This window comes from Littorina saxatilis, linkage group LG17 (genome assembly GCF_037325665.1).
Source record: "Littorina saxatilis isolate snail1 linkage group LG17, US_GU_Lsax_2.0, whole genome shotgun sequence".
Lineage (NCBI taxonomy): Eukaryota > Metazoa > Mollusca > Gastropoda > Littorinimorpha > Littorinidae > Littorina > Littorina saxatilis.
Window position 1 is genome coordinate 46,471,565 of NC_090261.1, and position 18,282 is coordinate 46,489,846.

Sequence of the window (18,282 nt, forward strand, 5' to 3'; positions counted from 1 at the left end):
TCAGGACCCCCCTCTTTGTAACTGTGCCAGCTGAATGAATGAAACGGTACACTGTAAATGTGACTGTGTAATTCAATTGATGTGTTGGTATGTTCAGCAGCTAAGTATGGTTGAATAATACATTTAATCAAATGATCTATAAAGGAATATATACAAATATTTCCTTATAACTGCCCTTTCAGCATACAAGATCATGATTACTGCCTCAGATGTGTCCAGGCTTTCACAGGGAGGAAGAGTTATCCTCTCACTTTGACACATACCAGCATTCAACAGTCTGGCTGCTTTCTGTGCACAACGGGAATGTTTTGGCTGAATCAGTTTAACAAATTGACACAGGTGTCATTTATGACTTAATTCAACAAAACATTCCCACTCTGCGCATGAAGCAGCCAGGCTGTTGATATTTGGCTTCATTGTTTTAAGTTTGAGGAGGATCTTTACCCTGTGTCCACGCCGGTATCTGTGGTGGTGAACTTGATTGTGCACATGAGAAGGAGTGTAGCTTTAATGTTAGTGCATGAGTGGATGAGGAAATGAGAGGTTAATTTTCTGTACAAGTTTAGTGGAGATTTATGGTCAGAAGGAATGATTGAAGTTGAGTTTGACACAAAGTCAGCTTTAGGTGTACTTGTATTAGACATTTTATTTGCGATTCAGTGTTAGGTAATGTAGTGAATGATTCATTTGCAGTCCCTAAGTTTTGTTTGCATTTCAATGATTGACAATCCAGCGAATGATCCAAGCACGGTTTGGTTGAAAATGTTTTTGTCAATTCAGTGTAAAGCCTTCCGGTTTATTAAAGAAAGTGCAGTTCAGTTGACAGTTTTGTTAGCAATTCAGAACTGTCTGTTGGTCCAGCCATTGATGCAAGTACTGTTATTTAAGTTTTGGTCGGGTTTGGTCATGCATGCTCTCGTGTTTTCAACGGGATGAAATTATGTTCAATAAATAACATCCGGGGAAATTTACACACCAATGAGTTTCTGAACTAGAACCCAAAAGCAATTTGTACACTCAGTGAATTCATTTCCTGATCTGAAAGCACTTTGTCAATTAAAGTCGCCTGCAAACAAGATTTTATTCCATTTAGAGCAAGCTGCTGTTGTTTCCCTTGGCTTATCTGTCTATTTGCCCCCCACCCCCTCCCCCCCCCCCCCCCCACACACTCACACACCATCTGACAATTTTAAGGTTTGAAGCTTGTGCACACCCATCACTGCTGCATCCCAACCCTCTCCCCAAACATACTGTCATACATGTAACAAGTACACACGCCGACACACATGCACACACACACACACACACACATCAACACATACATGCATGCATGCACACACACGTACACACTTACATCTACTCTCTCTCTGTGCTACTCTCTCTCTCTCTCTCTCTCTCTCTCTCTCTCTCTCTCTCTCTCTCTCTCTCTCTCTCTCTCTCTCTCTCTCTCTCTCTCTCTCTTTCACTGCTCAAAGCAGACAGACATTAAAAGATAGCATAAGCATTCTCATTTGTTTTTATGTATGACTTACTAATAATGTTTCTATTTCCTTGTTTCAGTTCCAAGGAACCAGTATGGAGTCCAGGTAATTGATTCAAATCTGTCTGTCTGTCCATTGTCTTTCTATGCAATATTGAATGCTTGCACCTTCCCTGTGTATTAGGCCAAATAAAAATATATGTTGGTTTGGGGTAACTCGACCGACCCTATTTTTTCCTGCCAACCCTGACACTTTTTTTTCATATATAAAAAAAAACTTGACACATTTTGCGAACCATACCGAGAATAAAGGAAGTAACCTTCTTTATAATCGACTAAATTTAAGAAGAAATAAAAAGAAAGAAAAAAAAAGCCGACCTACCTATCTTTTTTGGTCACGTTACCCTAAAATAACATTTATTTTTATTTGGCCTTACAGTATGTCTGTCTGCCTGTTTTGTTATGAGAAACAGGGGAGAATGAGACAGGGGGAAACATGACATTCTGTTAAATAAGTCGATTCAGTTACATGTACAAGTATTTTGGCTCTTTCAACATGATTGTGTAATATTTAAATATATGTTAAAGATACGTACATACTTTTACAAACGTGTAAGCTATGCAAGAGAAGTAGGGGATAGACATGGCAAAAACTTATACGCTTGTAAACACTTTGGCGGCATTGGTTTTTACATTCTCCAAAGAATTCATCGAGGGAAAAATTGTCATTTTTGTCAAGAACAAAAAATGTTTCATGTCAGTTCATTGATTTTCATTTTTTAAATGTCCTGTCAGTTAACATACATATAACCTATTTGAAAAACCATAAGCAGGCATGTGTTCATGGTTATTGGTATGCAAATGTATGCATGTGCTGTATGTTACCATAGCATTGCAATAGACGCACTCTGGAAAATAACTCTGTCAGGTTTGTATGGGTTGTGAAAGAGTGAATTACTCTAGCTTTTATTGAGGCAAACTTTCCACACATGCTCCTTGTCCATGTGTTTCAGACACATCCCTTACTGGTGACTGGCCTATAATGGCACGTGGGATAGTTTGCCTTTTATAAAAGCAAAAATATTAATTACTCTTTCACAGCCCATACAAACCCGACAGTTATTTCCGAACATCGTCTATTGCACTCAGTAACTTGTGTATTGGTAATGGTTCCTAAATTTGCTGTGAATGTTCAATGCCCAAAGTCACTTGTGTATCTGTTAATCCTATAATGCCTATTCTCTAGACAAGGGTAAGTGAGTTTGCATGGACACTGCTGGTACTTCAAGACAAAATGCGGATACTTTTTAAACGTTTTGGTCTTGAATTTGAAAATAATTGGGTTTACTTCTCTTTTATGTCTTTTTGGGGAACCTCTTTCTGGCACTCATTCTTTCTGTTTGTTTGTTTTTTCTCATTTGTTTTTCTCGTTGGTTCATTCTGTTTATAATAAATAGTGATGCCAGAGAAAAGAATACAGAAATAAGTGGTCGCCAGCGGATGAATATGCGTCCTTTTAGTTAATCTGATCTGAATTAAAGCAACACATTGTGCGGAAAAGTTTCTTGCAAATATCAGGAATAAATCTGGGAAACATTGGGGGGGGGGGGGGGGGGGGGGGGGGGGGACACACATGTTACTTATGCTTATCAGTAAGAAATCTGGGGGAAAATTTAAATAAAAAATCAGAGCTCTCTAAACTTGTTCTTAATCTCATTAGTGCCCAATATGCTCTAAGCATGAGACCTTCGCTCAACTGAATCCATACTCTGACCTTTTCACTTTTGCTACTGCTATTTTTGTTTTTAGGGAACTTAATTATATATCCCCCCACAGAAATCAGCACAAATTAGGTATACCAAACATGAGCTGAAAATGTACTGAATTTGTACCTCCTGCCCAAAAATGTACTTCAAATGTACTTCAAATGTGCTGCAAAGAAAATTCAGTACATTTTAGGTACACTGAAAATGTACTGCAGTTTTGAACCAAGTTAGGTGGTATACTGAAAACATACCTCTATTGTACTGAAAACATACCTCGTTTAGACTTAACCACTTTTTGATGTACTGAAAATGTGCTTTTGTTGGACTTTGAAAATATTTTGTATGCTGAAAAAGTACTTCAATATGACTTAGAAAACATTTTGTGTACTGAAAATGTGCTTCTTTTGGACTTAGAAAATATTATGTATACTGAAAACATACCAAAATAACTTAGCCATTTTTTGCCTGTACTGCAAATGTACTGCTTCGACTTTGTTACTTTTCATACTGCGAGTGCCAGTTGGACTTAGAAACATTTTGTGTACTGAAAATGTACGACAAACACTACGCCATTCAATCTTTCATCGAGCCATTTTCTCTAGCTGTCGTCGATAGTGTAAATCAAATGCATATATATATATATATATATTTGACCATATGTTTCAGTTAACTTGAAGCAAGACATTACAATTTGCATCTACATTCTTAATGATACAGACGTTTGCCTTCTTCTTCCCCAAACATCCAGGTACCATTCAAACTGGAATAAATACACCAACCAAAACACACATGTATACAATATTCTGCATTATTTATTTTAACAAGACGGCACAGTAAATTAACTTATTCAAAATGTTCAATTTTTTTTATATTTTTTTTTTATACCTAAAACACAGTTTAAACTTCAAAATAAGCAGAACATAAATATGTTGCTGCATCCACTGGACAAAAGAATGTGATTAAAAAAAACTTTAAAAAAACAACAACACCTTAGTGATTTGAAAACATTTCTGGTCCAAAACCTACTTTTCACTCTTGTCTGCATGGTGGCTAGTTCTAAAAATATCGCCCAATCAAATGAAAGGAGACAAAAGTACACCGCCATTTTTGAAGCTGCCATGAGGCATGACTGAAACAGTGCGTGTCTAGAGTGGATATTTTCCCAGGAATGCATCATGAACGAAGCTTTTGAACTGGATATCTAAGTGTGGGATCAAAGTCTACAATATTGTTGCAATGTTGAGATGCACAACTACTTCCATGCGAAAAGCCAGCCGGTCCTTTGACAACGTGGAGTTCTAACCATGGCTGACAGTGACACCTCTGGCTCAGAAACGAAACATGAAACATCCACTTTGCCTCCACCCGAATCGCAATGAGTGACTCACTCTCTTCACAAACCCTCTTCACTCTCGTTGGTAAGTAATTGTGTTGATTGTTTTGATACAGTGGTATTTTAACTTTTAGTGTAGCTATTGTGCTGACCCAGTGAGTCGAGAGACATAATGGGACTGGTAGTGGTAGTATGGCACGAAGACAAAGAAATACACATTCATTACTCTTTTCAAACTTTCACTTACTGAAGTTACTGTTACCAGTGCCACTAGAAATAGAACAGAACTTAGCTTTGAGTTTGAATTTGAGCACTTTAGTAATGAGTCATTGGCCATGCAGGACATTCTTTATACTTTATAGAGCCTCACTTGCACCCACGAAGAGTGCTTGCATTCGTCATTTGTAATATTGCCAACCAATTATTTCCTTCCAATGTTCCATACATTTAGTATTTGAAAATTAGCAAGTTTAACTAATTGTTTCTCTTCAAAGTTAAACTAAAATAATCAAATGTTGAATTGTATATTAAGTTATTTACTATTAGTATTACTTTATTAGACAAAAGTAATAATAACTACTATTACTGAGTACTATGCTGGTTTTTTTTCAAGTATCCCCTGGATACATGTGCGCAGTGAAGAGTAGCAAATAAGCAAATCTATATTTGTTTTATTTATATTAGCTATGCAGTTGGCGTCGCTAGAGTCAGCGTCGCCAGTCACCACGACAAATGTTCCTCAATTTGCAGCGAGTGTTGCCAGTTAGTTTATTGCTTCATTCTTTGCTTGAAGCCTGATCATTTCTGTGCATGTGACATTTAGAGCAGATCCTAATAGCAGCTAGTGTCTTTTTTTCAAAAGCCTTGAAAGTTGAATGTTCTCACGTGTTGCTATGGGATTTTTTTGTTTTAGCCTTCATATGACCTCGATGGTGCACCAACACCGCGTGCAACAGTAGCGGCTAAGGCGCCGAGATCAGGTAACTAATTATTCCCTATCAAAAAACAAGAAAGGTAAGTTTGTTGGAACGTTTGTTATTGACAAAACAATACATTCACAAATATATATTAAATTACAACAAACTACCGTTCTTGGATTTTGATTCTGAATTTTGGAACGTTGGCAGTCTTTTTGTTTATGGATTTATTTAATTATTCCCCAACAAAATTATGATGTGTCTGCTCACTTTTTAAGTGCCGACAGTTTTGGTTAATGCTTTAGTAACATTTTTTATTTATACATGTGCATAATTGGTATTCTTTTTTTCAGTTCTAACCACAGAACCTGGCCTGCACTGAAGCCTGCAAGGCGAATGCAGCTGCACTGAGGGAGCAGGTCAAGGACCTGCAGGCCAAGGTCACTACTGACTAGCCTGGAGGCAAGACAGCGCGAGCTGGAGGGGGAGCTGATGGCCAGCTATGCTACACAAGGTATGTTAGGTATGATAGCTGCATACCTGCCAACTGCTACAATGTTTGGCGTAGCATGCTCCGATTTTGCAGTCATTGCTACGCCAAGCCAAAAGCTGCTATGCTCAACAACAAAATGACAAGCATCCAAAATGTTCACTTATCCCTCGACAATCAATAATGAACATAGCGTAACTAGCCAAGTACTGATGCCTGGGTACCACTCCGTTATGACTCGGATGTTGTCCACGTGACTTGCTTAGCCATTTGTGAATTTTGTTGCAAGCATTCGCATACTGCGACTTCTGTCTTGTGTGTGGCGCACGTTAAATGTCAAAGCAGCACCGCCCTGATATGGCCCTTCGTGAACGGCTGGGCGTTAAACAAACAAACAAAAAATTCAGATCTATCACTGTAAAAGAAGGTTCTAAAAATTAATCACTATCACTTCTGGTACTTACAATCTTATAAAAAAAATCTTGATCTCTTTTAAAAAGTTAAAAATCTTGTCCGGGGGAACATCCCGGATCTGAAGCAGACAGAGATGCATTCATATTAATTAATTGCACAAGTGGTATTCTGCTGGTAAAGTTAAAGAAAAGACTTCAAGTACAGAGGTTTGGATGGATATTAATATTTTTCTTGCAGGCTTTAATTTGAATTATAATTTTGTCTGAACCTGCTGAATATATCATTTCAGCTTACACCGTGGCAAGCAATGAGGGCAGCTCGTCGGCGAGGATTAGGACGGTGCTGCGGAGCAAGCTGTCAGCAGCCATTTGTAAAGCTAAGAATTCGAAGTAACTTTTACGTCCTGATATAATATATTATTGTGCCATGTGCCAGGACCTATGGTTGTTTGGATGTATGGACAGACTTTATTTTCTTTTAGATCTGTTTTCTTTTTTTCTCTGTGGTATATTTTTATCTAGTCACGTTCTGTTGTATGTACATCAAATTGTTTCTCTCCTAAAATTGGTTTGTGATTTCTAGTCATGCGTTTATCTAGTCACGTTCTGTTGTATGTACATCAAATTGTTTCTCTCCTATTATTGGTATGAGAGTTCTAGTCATATTTTGTCTGTGGTGTCTTTATGTGATCTCCACCCATGTTCTATGGTATGGAAACTTTGATGAGGGTTATTTTTTTGTGTACTGACATATATTTTTTTCTCCCCCCCCCCCCCCCCCTTCCCCCACCCCCTTCCACCCTCTCCCTCCCTCCCCCCACCCCCTCTCCTTCCCCCCCACCCCCTTTTTTCTGTGGCTATTTTTATAAACCTCTGGGGAAGTATATTATTGGTATACTTTTAGTACATTTTTGGTATACCTCTGCAGCAGTACATAATCAGTATACTAATGGTACATTCTTTTTTCTGTGGCAATTTTTCTTAAACCTCTGGGGAAGTATATTATTGGTATACTTTTAGTACATTTTTGGTATACCTCTGCAGCAGTACATAATCAGTATACTAATGGTACATTCTTTTTTCTGTGGCAATTTTTCTTAAACCTCTGGGGAAGTATATTATTGGTATACTTTTAGTACATTTTTGGTATACCTCTGCAGCAGTACATAATCAGTATACTTATAGTACATTCTTTTTTCTGTGGCAATTTTTCTTAAACCTCTAGAGAAGTATATTATTAGTATACTTTTAGTATACTTCTGCAGCAGTACATAATCAGTATACTTATGGTATATTCTTTAACTTCTATGGCAGTATATTATTAGTATGCTTTCAGTATCTGTGAGGTATGTCTCCAAAGCAGCAATTAATCCGTACAGTTGCAGTATATTTGTGGTACATTTGCAGTATGGTTGTGGTATGCTTGCATGCAGGTGTAAAAGTTAATACATATTTTTCTGTAAAGTTGAACACTATTTGTTTTAAATTTGCATTGTGTGTGTGCATATATAGATATAGATATACACATGGATTCATGTGAATGCATTGTTATTTTTCGGATATTAAAAGCTGAAGATTGCCACTGCAAATTGTTTTGACTTTTCTCAGTTTTTCTTATTTACAAATGCTAGCATTTGCCCTAAAACTTTCATGGTGTGCATGTTAACAGCACATATTCAGTATATTTTCAGTACATGTTGATACTTTGAAAAGGGAAGTACGTTTTCAGTACTTGGAGGTATATTTTTGGTATCTTTTCAGCATAGTTTCAGCACGGTTCCAATTTGGTACATTTTCAGTACGTACCTTAAATGTGCTGCAAACGTACCAAAATTGTACCTCCTGCAGTACAAAATAAGTATACTGCATTTGGGTAATTCATTCATCTTTGATTCTTTATTAATTTGGTAAATAGCTTTACAAGATTTTGTATTGTTATTTTTATTTCTTTATCTGTTTTCCGCTGAAGGGCACATTTCAAAACTGCTAAAAGATTCAAAACTACGAAAGGAATATTATTTTTGCTTTACTTTTGTTTATATTCTGTTTATGTGTGTTCATTTGCTAGTTTTCATTTTTCAACTAGTCAATCACTTCTATTTTCTTCCTGGAACTTTAAATTGTGCCTTTACTTTTCTTGTCTTTTCTTTACATCATTCATTAATCCCCCCCCTCCCCTTCACATACATGCTTTTTTTTACATGCAGCCTTATGATACATACGCCTGCATGTATGTGTAGATGATACTGATTTTGCATGTGTTAATATAGTCCTAATGTTGCAATTGCTTTACCGTTTACATGATATAACTCGAACCCTGTATTTGTGTGGACATACTAATTGTGCATGTTTTCAATGCCCTTGATGAAATGTGTGTACTTTAAACATAATATTATCACTACCCTGTATGTGTGTGGACATACCAATGTTGCATGTGTTCATATTTCTTCTTGTAAATCCCCACTTACCATGCATGTACGTGTGCAGCAACACATTATTTTATAATGCATGCCCCACCTGTGTTTGTAAAGCAAACTGCCAGTGCTTTCATCTTTCCTCTGTTGAACAAACAATGCAGATCATGCAAATGGGAGAAAGGTCCTAAGGCCAACAACAACAAAATAGTCTGTTTACGGTAACATAGGCCAAAAAAATAGGGTCGGTAGGTTGGGATTTTTTTTTAATTTTTTTTTTTTTTTTCAAAAAAATCATATTTTTAAGTTATTTTGCCACAAAACAGACTTTTTTTTTTTGGTTGCAAATGCCAAAAAAAAGTCTAGCGCGCGAAAAAAATAGGGTCGGTCGGGATACCGTAAACAGTCTTTTTTTTCTTTTTGACCTAAGCATCACACCATATTTGCAAGAGTTGAACAGAGGTTCTATAGTCAATGAAAATAAGGTTGTGATCCTTTTCTTTTATGTGCTTGCAGAAGAGCGGTCGCTCAAGATCTACCTCAAAGGGAGGGCTGTCAACATGTACGCCCCCTCCACCGTCTCCGACTACAGCATAGCTAAACCCGGAGAGCTGCCCGCAGAGAAACTGCAGCTGGAATGGGTGTATCCTTTGCACAGAGTACAAAATACTGTTAATCATAAGTGTTTGCAACACTGTCCGTGTCAAGATTGATTATCAGGTAGAACATGTGTTAATGGTGGTACTTGTGGGAGGACGTACCATCTGCATCCGCTGCTTCTCATATATACAGTGAAACCCGGCTATATTGAAGTAGGCTATATTGAAATCCCGGCTATATTGAAGAATTTTTCAGGTCCCGGCTGAAGCTCTACATTTTCTTTGTTAAAAAATGTTGGCTACATTGAAGTCGGCTATATTGAAATCCCGGCTATATTGAAACAAAAATTCAGCCCACGGGACGTTTTTACCTGGCTATATTAAATGTTTGCTCCAAAGATTTGTTTAACTTTTTATTTTTAAGAACAATGACTGCGCGGGCGCCGAATGATATGACACGCCTCTGTCAGCGCAAACAGTTGAGGAAGGGGAGAGGCCAGATCAGCATCAACTTTCGAGTCAGGAGGTTTCTGATAACATTACAGTCTAACAATGCCGCGGGCCTCTGACAGCTACGCCATGTAGTCTTGTGGTGCGTAGATCTCCCCGACTTAATTTCTCTTGTTCATGCGAGTAGTTTCCCTTTGTACACTAGCAAAAATGGCTGCAAAACAAACAAGTCGCGTAAGGCGAAATAACAACATTTAGTCAAGCTGTCGAACTCACAGAATGAAACTGAACGCACTGCATTTTTTTCACAATGACCGTAGTCCGCCGCTCGTACAAAAGGCAGTGAAATTAACGAGCCTGTTTAGTGCGGTAGTGGTTGGGCTGTGCTGCAAAGCACGCCGCTTTTCTGTACCTCTCTTCGCTTTAACTTTCTGAGCGTGTTTTTAATCCAAACATATCATATCTATATGTTTTTGGAATCAGGAACCGACAAGGAATAAGATGAAATTGTTTTTAAATCGATTTCGGAAATTTAATTTTAATCATAATTTTTATATTTTTCATTTTTAGAGCTTGTTTTTAATCCGAATATAACATATTTATATGTTTCTTGAATCAGAAAATGATGAAGACTAAGATAAAAAATAAATTTGGATCATTTTATATAAAAAAATTTTAATTTTAATTTTTAAGGACCAAAGTCATTAATTAATTTTTAAGCCTCCAAGCTGAAATGCAATACCAAAGTCCAGCCTTTGTCGAAGATTGCTTGACTAAAATTTCAATCAATTTGATTGAAAAATGAGGGTGTGACAGTGCCGCCTCAACTTTTACAAAAAGTCGGATATGACGTCATCAAAGACATTTATCGAAAAAATGAAAAAAAAGTCCGGGGATATCATACCCAGGAACTCTCATGTCAAATTTCATAAATATCGGTCCAGTAGTTCACTCTGAATCGCTCTACACACACACACGCACAGACAGACAGAAACACACACACACACACACACACACACACACACACACACACACACACCACGACCCTCGTCTTGATTCCCCCTCTATGTTAAAACATTTAGTCAAAACTTGACTAAATGTAAAAAGGGTGAGTCTGACAATTAAAAGAAAAATCGAGCTTATTCAGAAGCTGGAAACTGGCTGCAAAAAAAGAAAGGAAGTAGCTGAGGAATATGGAATGTGTGTTTGTGTGTGTAAGGGAGGGGGGGCGTGCGTGTGTGTGAGTGTGTGTCCGTGTGTGTGTGTGTGTGCAGAAAAAAAGCAAGGAGGCTCGAAGAACAACAGCCAACAGGTGAAAGATTAATGGGAATATATCTCCCATCAAACGCAATGTGTGGACACGGAAATAAGAACGTAGGCCTGTAGTGAAAAAAAGTTCGGTTATATTGAATTTCTGAAGGAACAAGGAGGGAAATTCAATATAACCGAGAATTGCCTATATTGAAGTTCCGGCTATATTGAAGGTCTTCCCGGGTCCCGTGCCACTTCAATATAGCCGGGTTTCACTGTACAAACACATCATTGATAAATGGACACTGTTTCATTGTCATAGCATTGGATTGGATTGGATAAGATTGGATAAGATTTATAGTCCAGTGAGGTTACCCTCATGGAAATTCGGGCTGCTTTCTCCCTGGGGAAAGCGAGCTGCCATATACGGCGCTACCCATATTTTTTTTTTTTTCCTGCATGCGTGTATTCATGTTTCCTAGGACTTAATGCCGTGTGAGATGGAATTTTTTTACTTAATTCCAAGTCCCACGGGTATTTGATGGACATTTTTATCTATGCCTATACAATTTTGCCAGGAAAGACCCTTTTGTCAATCGTGGGATCTTTAACGTGCACACCCCAATGTAGTGTACACGAAGGGACCTCGGTTTTTCGTCTCATCCGAAAGACTAGCACTTGAACCCACCACCTAGGTGTTACGAACATGATTTTGATATAATATAATGTCAAGTGCAAGCACCTATGGATGCTAGGGTTGACAGCCTAAACACGCACGGATTTTTGTCTTGTCACGTTGCACGTGAAGTTTTTGTGAATCCACCCCAACTGGTGGACGGGTGAGCTGTCCCGGTCACTTTTACCTGAATTGTCACAGAGGACGGATGGAAGTTGTATAGAGTGAATGACTTGCCGAAGTGAGGTAAATATTCTTTGATGTTGTATAACCGATTTAGTTAGAGTATCGAATTATTAGTAGTGTTTATGTAAACTGGCCAACTCCATGCATATGTATACAACATTGCCAGTTTACATACCAGAGACTTATTATTGTCGTTTCTTTGTACGTCAGACAAAAGGGAGGAACCGAGGAAGTATGAATCCGGCAACCCCCACCGCCATAGTCTCCTTCGGCAGCGGAGAGCATGAGAGCATGACTGTAACATAGCATCTACGTTTATCCAGTGTCACCTCGTTATACCAGCATGTCTACAGTCACCGTCTTCATCTCTGTCGTCTACCATTGGTCCTGTTAACCTGATTATCGCCATTATGCACATCGTCTTCATCTTTACCCTGTGTCATTCGTCGTCGTCGTCATCATCATGGAAGACTCAAATGTGGTAACGTGAGAAAGTGAAGTATGCATGTGTGTGCGAGTAAAGGCCAGTTAGATAATTGATTTTGTGTGACCAGAATTGATAGTTGAATAGTTTGCGTGTTGACATTAGATGTATTGCGTAGTATTTGGATGCAAAGGACGAAAGTAAATTGTTAAACTGTTTTTCCCTTCTTGATTATTGTTATGAGTGAGGTCGAACCTGGAATAGAGAGTATGAGTGATTTGTGAGTACATCATACGCAAATTTACAAAACCCATTCGTAACAATTGGCGAGCTCGCCAGAGCCCATATTATTTTTTTCTTCAAAATTGCCAGCTAAATTCATATCAAGTCGCGAGTCAGCGAGCTTGCTAGTACCATTTTAGTGTACCTTTTTTCAATTTGAGTTTTCCCATGGCCCTTTGTTTGCATTTTTAAGTTTCTCGTTTTGCATAGAGATTAATTTGCTCGTTTAGTTCTTGGAGCAGTTGGAGATACGTTTTCATTGATTTATTTTGAGTCAGTGGGAAACGGAGTTTCATTTTTGAGGATAATTATTTTGACTGTTGATACCTGACAACAGCAACCTAGTGTTTGGAATGCAATTTGTTCCTTGCAATTGAAGATACTTTTTCATGTTTGTTTTCTTTTCGCTTGTCATTTAGAGTGATATTGTATATGTACACATGGTTCTATGGCGCTGTTCTAGTTGATAGAAATTTTTTGTAGCGCTGGGGTTGTGAATTTTTGCAAGTTTGTGCATATTGGATACATTTTTTCATCATGGCTGATGCAAAACCGGAGGGGAGTGAGGATGAATCCGAACACACTTTGATTGCAAAGTTAAGGTCGGAGGCGAAATGTATGGGACTGAATGAAGCCGAGACCACTAAGTATTTACAGGACTCCTTGCGTGAGGTTAGACTTGCAGACCGGCAAAGTAAGAGAGACGGTGGAGAGATGATGAGGGTTGAAAGAGAAAAGTTAGAGCAAGATAGACAGTTGAAGGAAAAGGAGATTGTTATGAAGGAAAAGGAGTTGGAGCTCGAAAGACAAAGGTTAGAGCAAGATAGACAGTTGAAGGAAAAGGAGATGGAAATCGAGCGAGAAAAGCTTGCTCAAGCTGAACGGCTCGCCGGCCGTGAGAGAGAGAGTAGGGACAAAGAAAAATCATCAAAGGGAAAACCAAAGTTACCTTATTTCGACGAAAAACACGATGATTTTGAGAGTTATTTATACCGTTTTGAAAAGCATGCCATTTCAATGGGGTGGCCAAAATCAGACTGGGTCTCCACCTTAACTTCTCTGTTAAAAGGCAAAGCTTTGACCTATTATCAAGAGCTCTCAGTGGAACAGTCCCAATCGTATGACGCATTGAGTAAGCACTTGCTTAAGCGGTTTAGATGTACCGAGGAAGGGTTCCGTTCGCATTTCAGATCAGCTAAGCCAGAACAATCAGAAGATATGGCTACTTTTTTCAGCAGATTGAGAAGATATTTTCTTCGTTGGGTTGAGTTAGCAGGAGTAGGCGCAGATTTCGATAAACTGGTTGATTTACTGCTGAGGGAACAAATTTTGTCCTCTTGTTCCACTCAACTTGTCACATTCCTAAGAGAGTCAAAGTTTACCTCCGCGGAAGCAATGATCGAAGCAGCAGATCGTTATCGAGAAGCACACCCTACGCAGTCCATGGCAGCTAAAGGAAACCCTGAACCTTTTCTCAGCAATCTGAGTTTTGGTAGCCAGTCGGCGAACACGGGCAATTTTTCGGGCTCAGGACGGGGTAATGTCTCAGCACGCAGATCTGGCCCAGGGTTTAATCACCGGGGAAATCGAGGGTTTGGTCAGGGGGCACCACATACAGGCCGGGGGCGTGGCTGTTACACATGCGGTGACACATCACACTACCAAAGGGACTGCCCATCAACACAACCCCATTTTACAAATGTGAGTGTTCCTGTAGCGGTAGACACAGTGGTAGGGATGTCAGCTTCCGACAATCTGCCAAACACTATTCAGACTTGTAAGGGCACAGTTAACGGAGCTGACGTTGTTGTCATGTTGGACTCTGGTTGCACCACTGTGGGTGTCCGCAGAAGTCTTGTTTCAGAGGATCTGTTAACGGGTGAAACTCAGTCATGTAGACAGTTTGACGGAACGATTGTTCATCTACCTGTGGCAACTGTCAGTTTGGATTGTCCATATTACGCGGGGAAAGTCACAGTATGCGTCATCGAAAACCCTCCTTGCGATGTCATACTCGGCCGTATTCCAGGAAGCAAGTATAGGAATGGCCATTGGACAACGCTCTTACGCAAAATACGTCGCTGTTTATGCTGTGGTGACACTGCTCACATACTATCTACTTGTCCTGTTTATAAAACAATGCTAGACATCGTTAAAACATTTAGTGAGGACAAGAAGAAAGAGGAAGAGAAGAAGAAAGAGGAAGAGAAGAAGAAAGAGGAAGAGAAGAAGAAAGAGGAAGAGAAGAAGAAAGAGGAAGAGAAGAAGAAAGAGGAAGAGAAGAAGAAAGAGGAAGAGAAGAAGAAAGAGGAAGAGAAGAAGAAAGAGGAAGAGAAGAAGAAACGGAAGAAAGAACAGGAAGAGAAGAAGAAAAAGGAAGAGAAGAAGAAAGAGGAAGAGAAGGAGAAACGGAAGATATTAGAAGAAATGAGGAACGAAAGAGACAAAGTCAGAGACAGAGTCAGAGACAGAGTCAGAGACAGAGTCAGAGACAGGCAAAAGCAGAAGACAGACAACTCATTTTACCTGTCTAGATATGTTTGAAACGGTTTGAGCATAAGGGTATTGAACGATGATTCCGGTGTCGGATAGCATTTCATTTCTTATGTTGCGGTCATTTTCTTTATTTTCTCGTACGTTTTCTGATAAGGAGTATTCATTGTCTTGACCAGTATTGTCATTGTTCAGCATCGTATTTGATGGTATTTCCTAGATGTGACTAGGCATGTGAATTTGTATTGGGTACGCATGATGGTATAATAACATGTGACTGCTGGGGAAGTAGTGCACAGGGTTATTTTGCGTACAAGGCTGGTTTGGAGGCCTTTATTGTGAGCTTTATAGGACTAAGTCTGCTTCTATAATGACTCGAAAACCTGTTGATGGGAATTGTGTCGCTAATTCAATGCATGGTGCATATTAGTAGGACTTGAGAGGTATTATCCCATGAGAAGGAATTGTAACAGGTATTAATGGATGTATTGCTGATCTGACATGAAAGTCGATTTTGGATGTTCTGAATTAGTCAACGACGTATTTTACAGTTTTGAATTTTTTTTTTTTAAATTATCTTTGTGATTTTGTGACTGTGACAAAGGATCATTTGCACACTAGATACTGGAACATTGTTAATATGTAAATAATGTGTTTGATACAAAAAAATATTACACTTCGTATAATATTTTTTTCCCGGGGAAAAGGGGTGATGTTACGAACATGATTTTGATATAATATAATGTCAAGTGCAAGCACCTATGGATGCTAGGGTTGACAGCCTAAACACGCACGGATTTTTGTCTTGTCACGTTGCACGTGAAGTTTTTGTGAATCCACCCCAACTGGTGGACGGGTGAGCTGTCCCGGTCACTTTTACCTGAATTGTCACAGAGGACGGATGGAAGTTGTATAGAGTGAATGACTTGCCGAAGTGAGGTAAATATTCTTTGATGTTGTATAACCGATTTAGTTAGAGTATCGAATTATTAGTAGTGTTTATGTAAACTGGCCAACTCCATGCATATGTATACAACATTGCCAGTTTACATACCAGAGACTTATTATTGTCGTTTCTTTGTACGTCAGACAAAAGGGAGGAACCGAGGAAGTATGAATCCGGCAACCCCCACCGCCATAGTCTCCTTCGGCAGCGGAGAGCATGAGAGCATGACTGTAACATAGCATCTACGTTTATCCAGTGTCACCTCGTTATACCAGCATGTCTACAGTCACCGTCTTCATCTCTGTCGTCTACCATTGGTCCTGTTAACCTGATTATCGCCATTATGCACATCGTCTTCATCTTTACCCTGTGTCATTCGTCGTCGTCGTCATCATCATGGAAGACTCAAATGTGGTAACGTGAGAAAGTGAAGTATGCATGTGTGTGCGAGTAAAGGCCAGTTAGATAATTGATTTTGTGTGACCAGAATTGATAGTTGAATAGTTTGCGTGTTGACATTAGATGTATTGTGTAGTATTTGGATGCAAAGGACGAAAGTAAATTGTTAAACTGTTTTTCCCTTCTTGATTATTGTTATGAGTGAGGTCGAACCTGGAATAGAGAGTATGAGTGATTTGTGAGTACATCATACGCAAATTTACAAAACCCATTCGTAACACTAGGTTAGGAAAGGGGGGAGAAAATTGCGGCCTGACCCAGGCCTGAACACGCAACCTCTCGCTTCCGAGCGCAAGTGCGTTACCACTGGGCTGAATGAAAGGAAACAACATTTTTAGCAGAGGTGTATTGTAGTATTGCATACAATCACAAACTAGGACGAGCGAGTGTAAAAACAACGTGGTTTATTCGGGTACCAGAACCAGGCTGCCGCAACCTGGCAGGGGGTTGCTTCCCTTGCATCGTACATAGAGAAGGATCGTCTGCTACAGACACGATCTAACTACAGGAAATTAGTATTACCACATGTATGAACAAAAGGTAACGCGAGCTTTGTCCTTGACCAGTGGTCAGTTACGGGTACCGAGGACGCGACTGCCGGTCCAACCTGTACTACCTGCCCACAGGGGAACTCGTCTACTTCACTGCCGCTGTTGTCGTTCTCTACAACGTGGAGGAGCAGACGCAGCGACATTATCTTGGCCATAACGATGACGTCAAATGGTTTGTGTTGTTCGCTACAATATAATAATAATGAGGATATTTATATGGCGCAAATCCTAGAACAGTTCTAAGCGCTTCACAGAAACATACATAAATACATTATTATACTATCACTACCACCTCACCCCTACTACTATTCAGTCGGTGTCTAATCTTTCTTTCTTGCTTGAATGTCAACAAAGACTGTACTCCCATGCAGTGTATGCTAAGGATTTCAAAGAACCGGTCTTTCAGGAGATTCTGCTAAAATAAAAATGAAAAAGATGTCCTGTTGAGAAATATCTATGTTTGGATTTTGGAGAATGAGCACCCAATTATTTACGTTGAGAACAGGGGTGGTGTGCATGAGAAAGTGCCCAACTGGTTTGGATGCAAGTGCTGGGTGGGATTTGTTGAAATCGCAAATTCTCAATTTCAACCAATTCAACCCAGAGCTTGGTTTCCATCCAGTTGGGTACTTTCTCGTGCACATTGCCCCATATAACCAGCTGCATATACATGAGTTGAGTTTGATTCTGTCTCAAGGTATAATGTATAGAAGAGAACAAAGCAAGTAAATAGGAAAATGTGGGCAAGGCAATCAAGTCAGAAATTCAGAACACAGCTGTTGGCTGTAGAATAACTTCTGAATCAGGTTCTTAGCAAACACAGAGACTGAATGAAAAATACAAGGATGCAACAACAATAAAAATGTACTCACCAGAACATTGACAAGCAGTATAGGATTATGAAATATTTTTGACCCAAAAATGTTTTTATTCTTCTTTGGTTCTAAGTGGTTTTTTGTTTGGTTTTCTTAGCCTTGCAGTGCACCCAGACAGAATCAAAATCGCCACAGGACAAGTCGCAGGCCATGACCGCAAAGAGGGAAGGGTAAGGACTGCAACTGTCTCTTTTAATGTTACCAAATCTGTTTGATGTCAGATCTGTTGACCGAATCATCGATCTATCAGTGTTTGTTAGTCTTCTTGGTGTCATAT

The 18,282-nt window shown here is 39.2% G+C and overlaps 2 protein-coding genes and 1 long non-coding RNA gene across 11 annotated transcripts in view; all 3 read left to right on the plus strand.

Annotated features, from left to right (window-relative positions):
- Positions 1-18,282, plus strand: part of LOC138953448 (echinoderm microtubule-associated protein-like 2) — a 116,472-nt gene that overhangs the window by 75,117 nt on the left and 23,073 nt on the right. For all 8 annotated transcript variants that reach the window (XM_070325264.1, XM_070325263.1, XM_070325262.1 and 5 more), the window contains 4 exons: positions 1,561-1,586; positions 9,330-9,456; positions 17,153-17,302; positions 18,103-18,175. In XM_070325264.1, the coding sequence (XP_070181365.1) occupies positions 1,561-1,586; positions 9,330-9,456; positions 17,153-17,302; positions 18,103-18,175 (376 nt within the window). The remainder of the gene's footprint in view (positions 1-1,560; positions 1,587-9,329; positions 9,457-17,152; positions 17,303-18,102; positions 18,176-18,282) is intronic.
- Positions 3,978-7,143, plus strand: LOC138953457 (uncharacterized). The gene is made up of 4 exons (XR_011451533.1): positions 3,978-4,664; positions 5,493-5,559; positions 5,850-6,010; positions 6,690-7,143. It is a non-coding gene; the product is annotated as an uncharacterized lncRNA (long non-coding RNA).
- LOC138953451 (uncharacterized) lies at positions 11,817-17,119 on the plus strand. Of its 2 annotated transcripts, none has more exons than XR_011451530.1 (2): positions 11,817-16,113; positions 16,264-17,119. XR_011451530.1 is itself a non-coding variant. In XM_070325271.1 (2 exons), exon 2 carries the CDS (start codon positions 13,219-13,221, stop codon positions 15,223-15,225), a length of 2,007 nt encoding a protein of 668 aa, XP_070181372.1. In that variant the 5' UTR covers positions 11,817-12,035; positions 12,186-13,218; the 3' UTR covers positions 15,226-17,115. The 2 variants fall into 2 exon arrangements, 1 of the variants encoding a protein (XP_070181372.1); XM_070325271.1 differs by having other exon boundaries at positions 11,817-12,035; positions 12,186-17,115.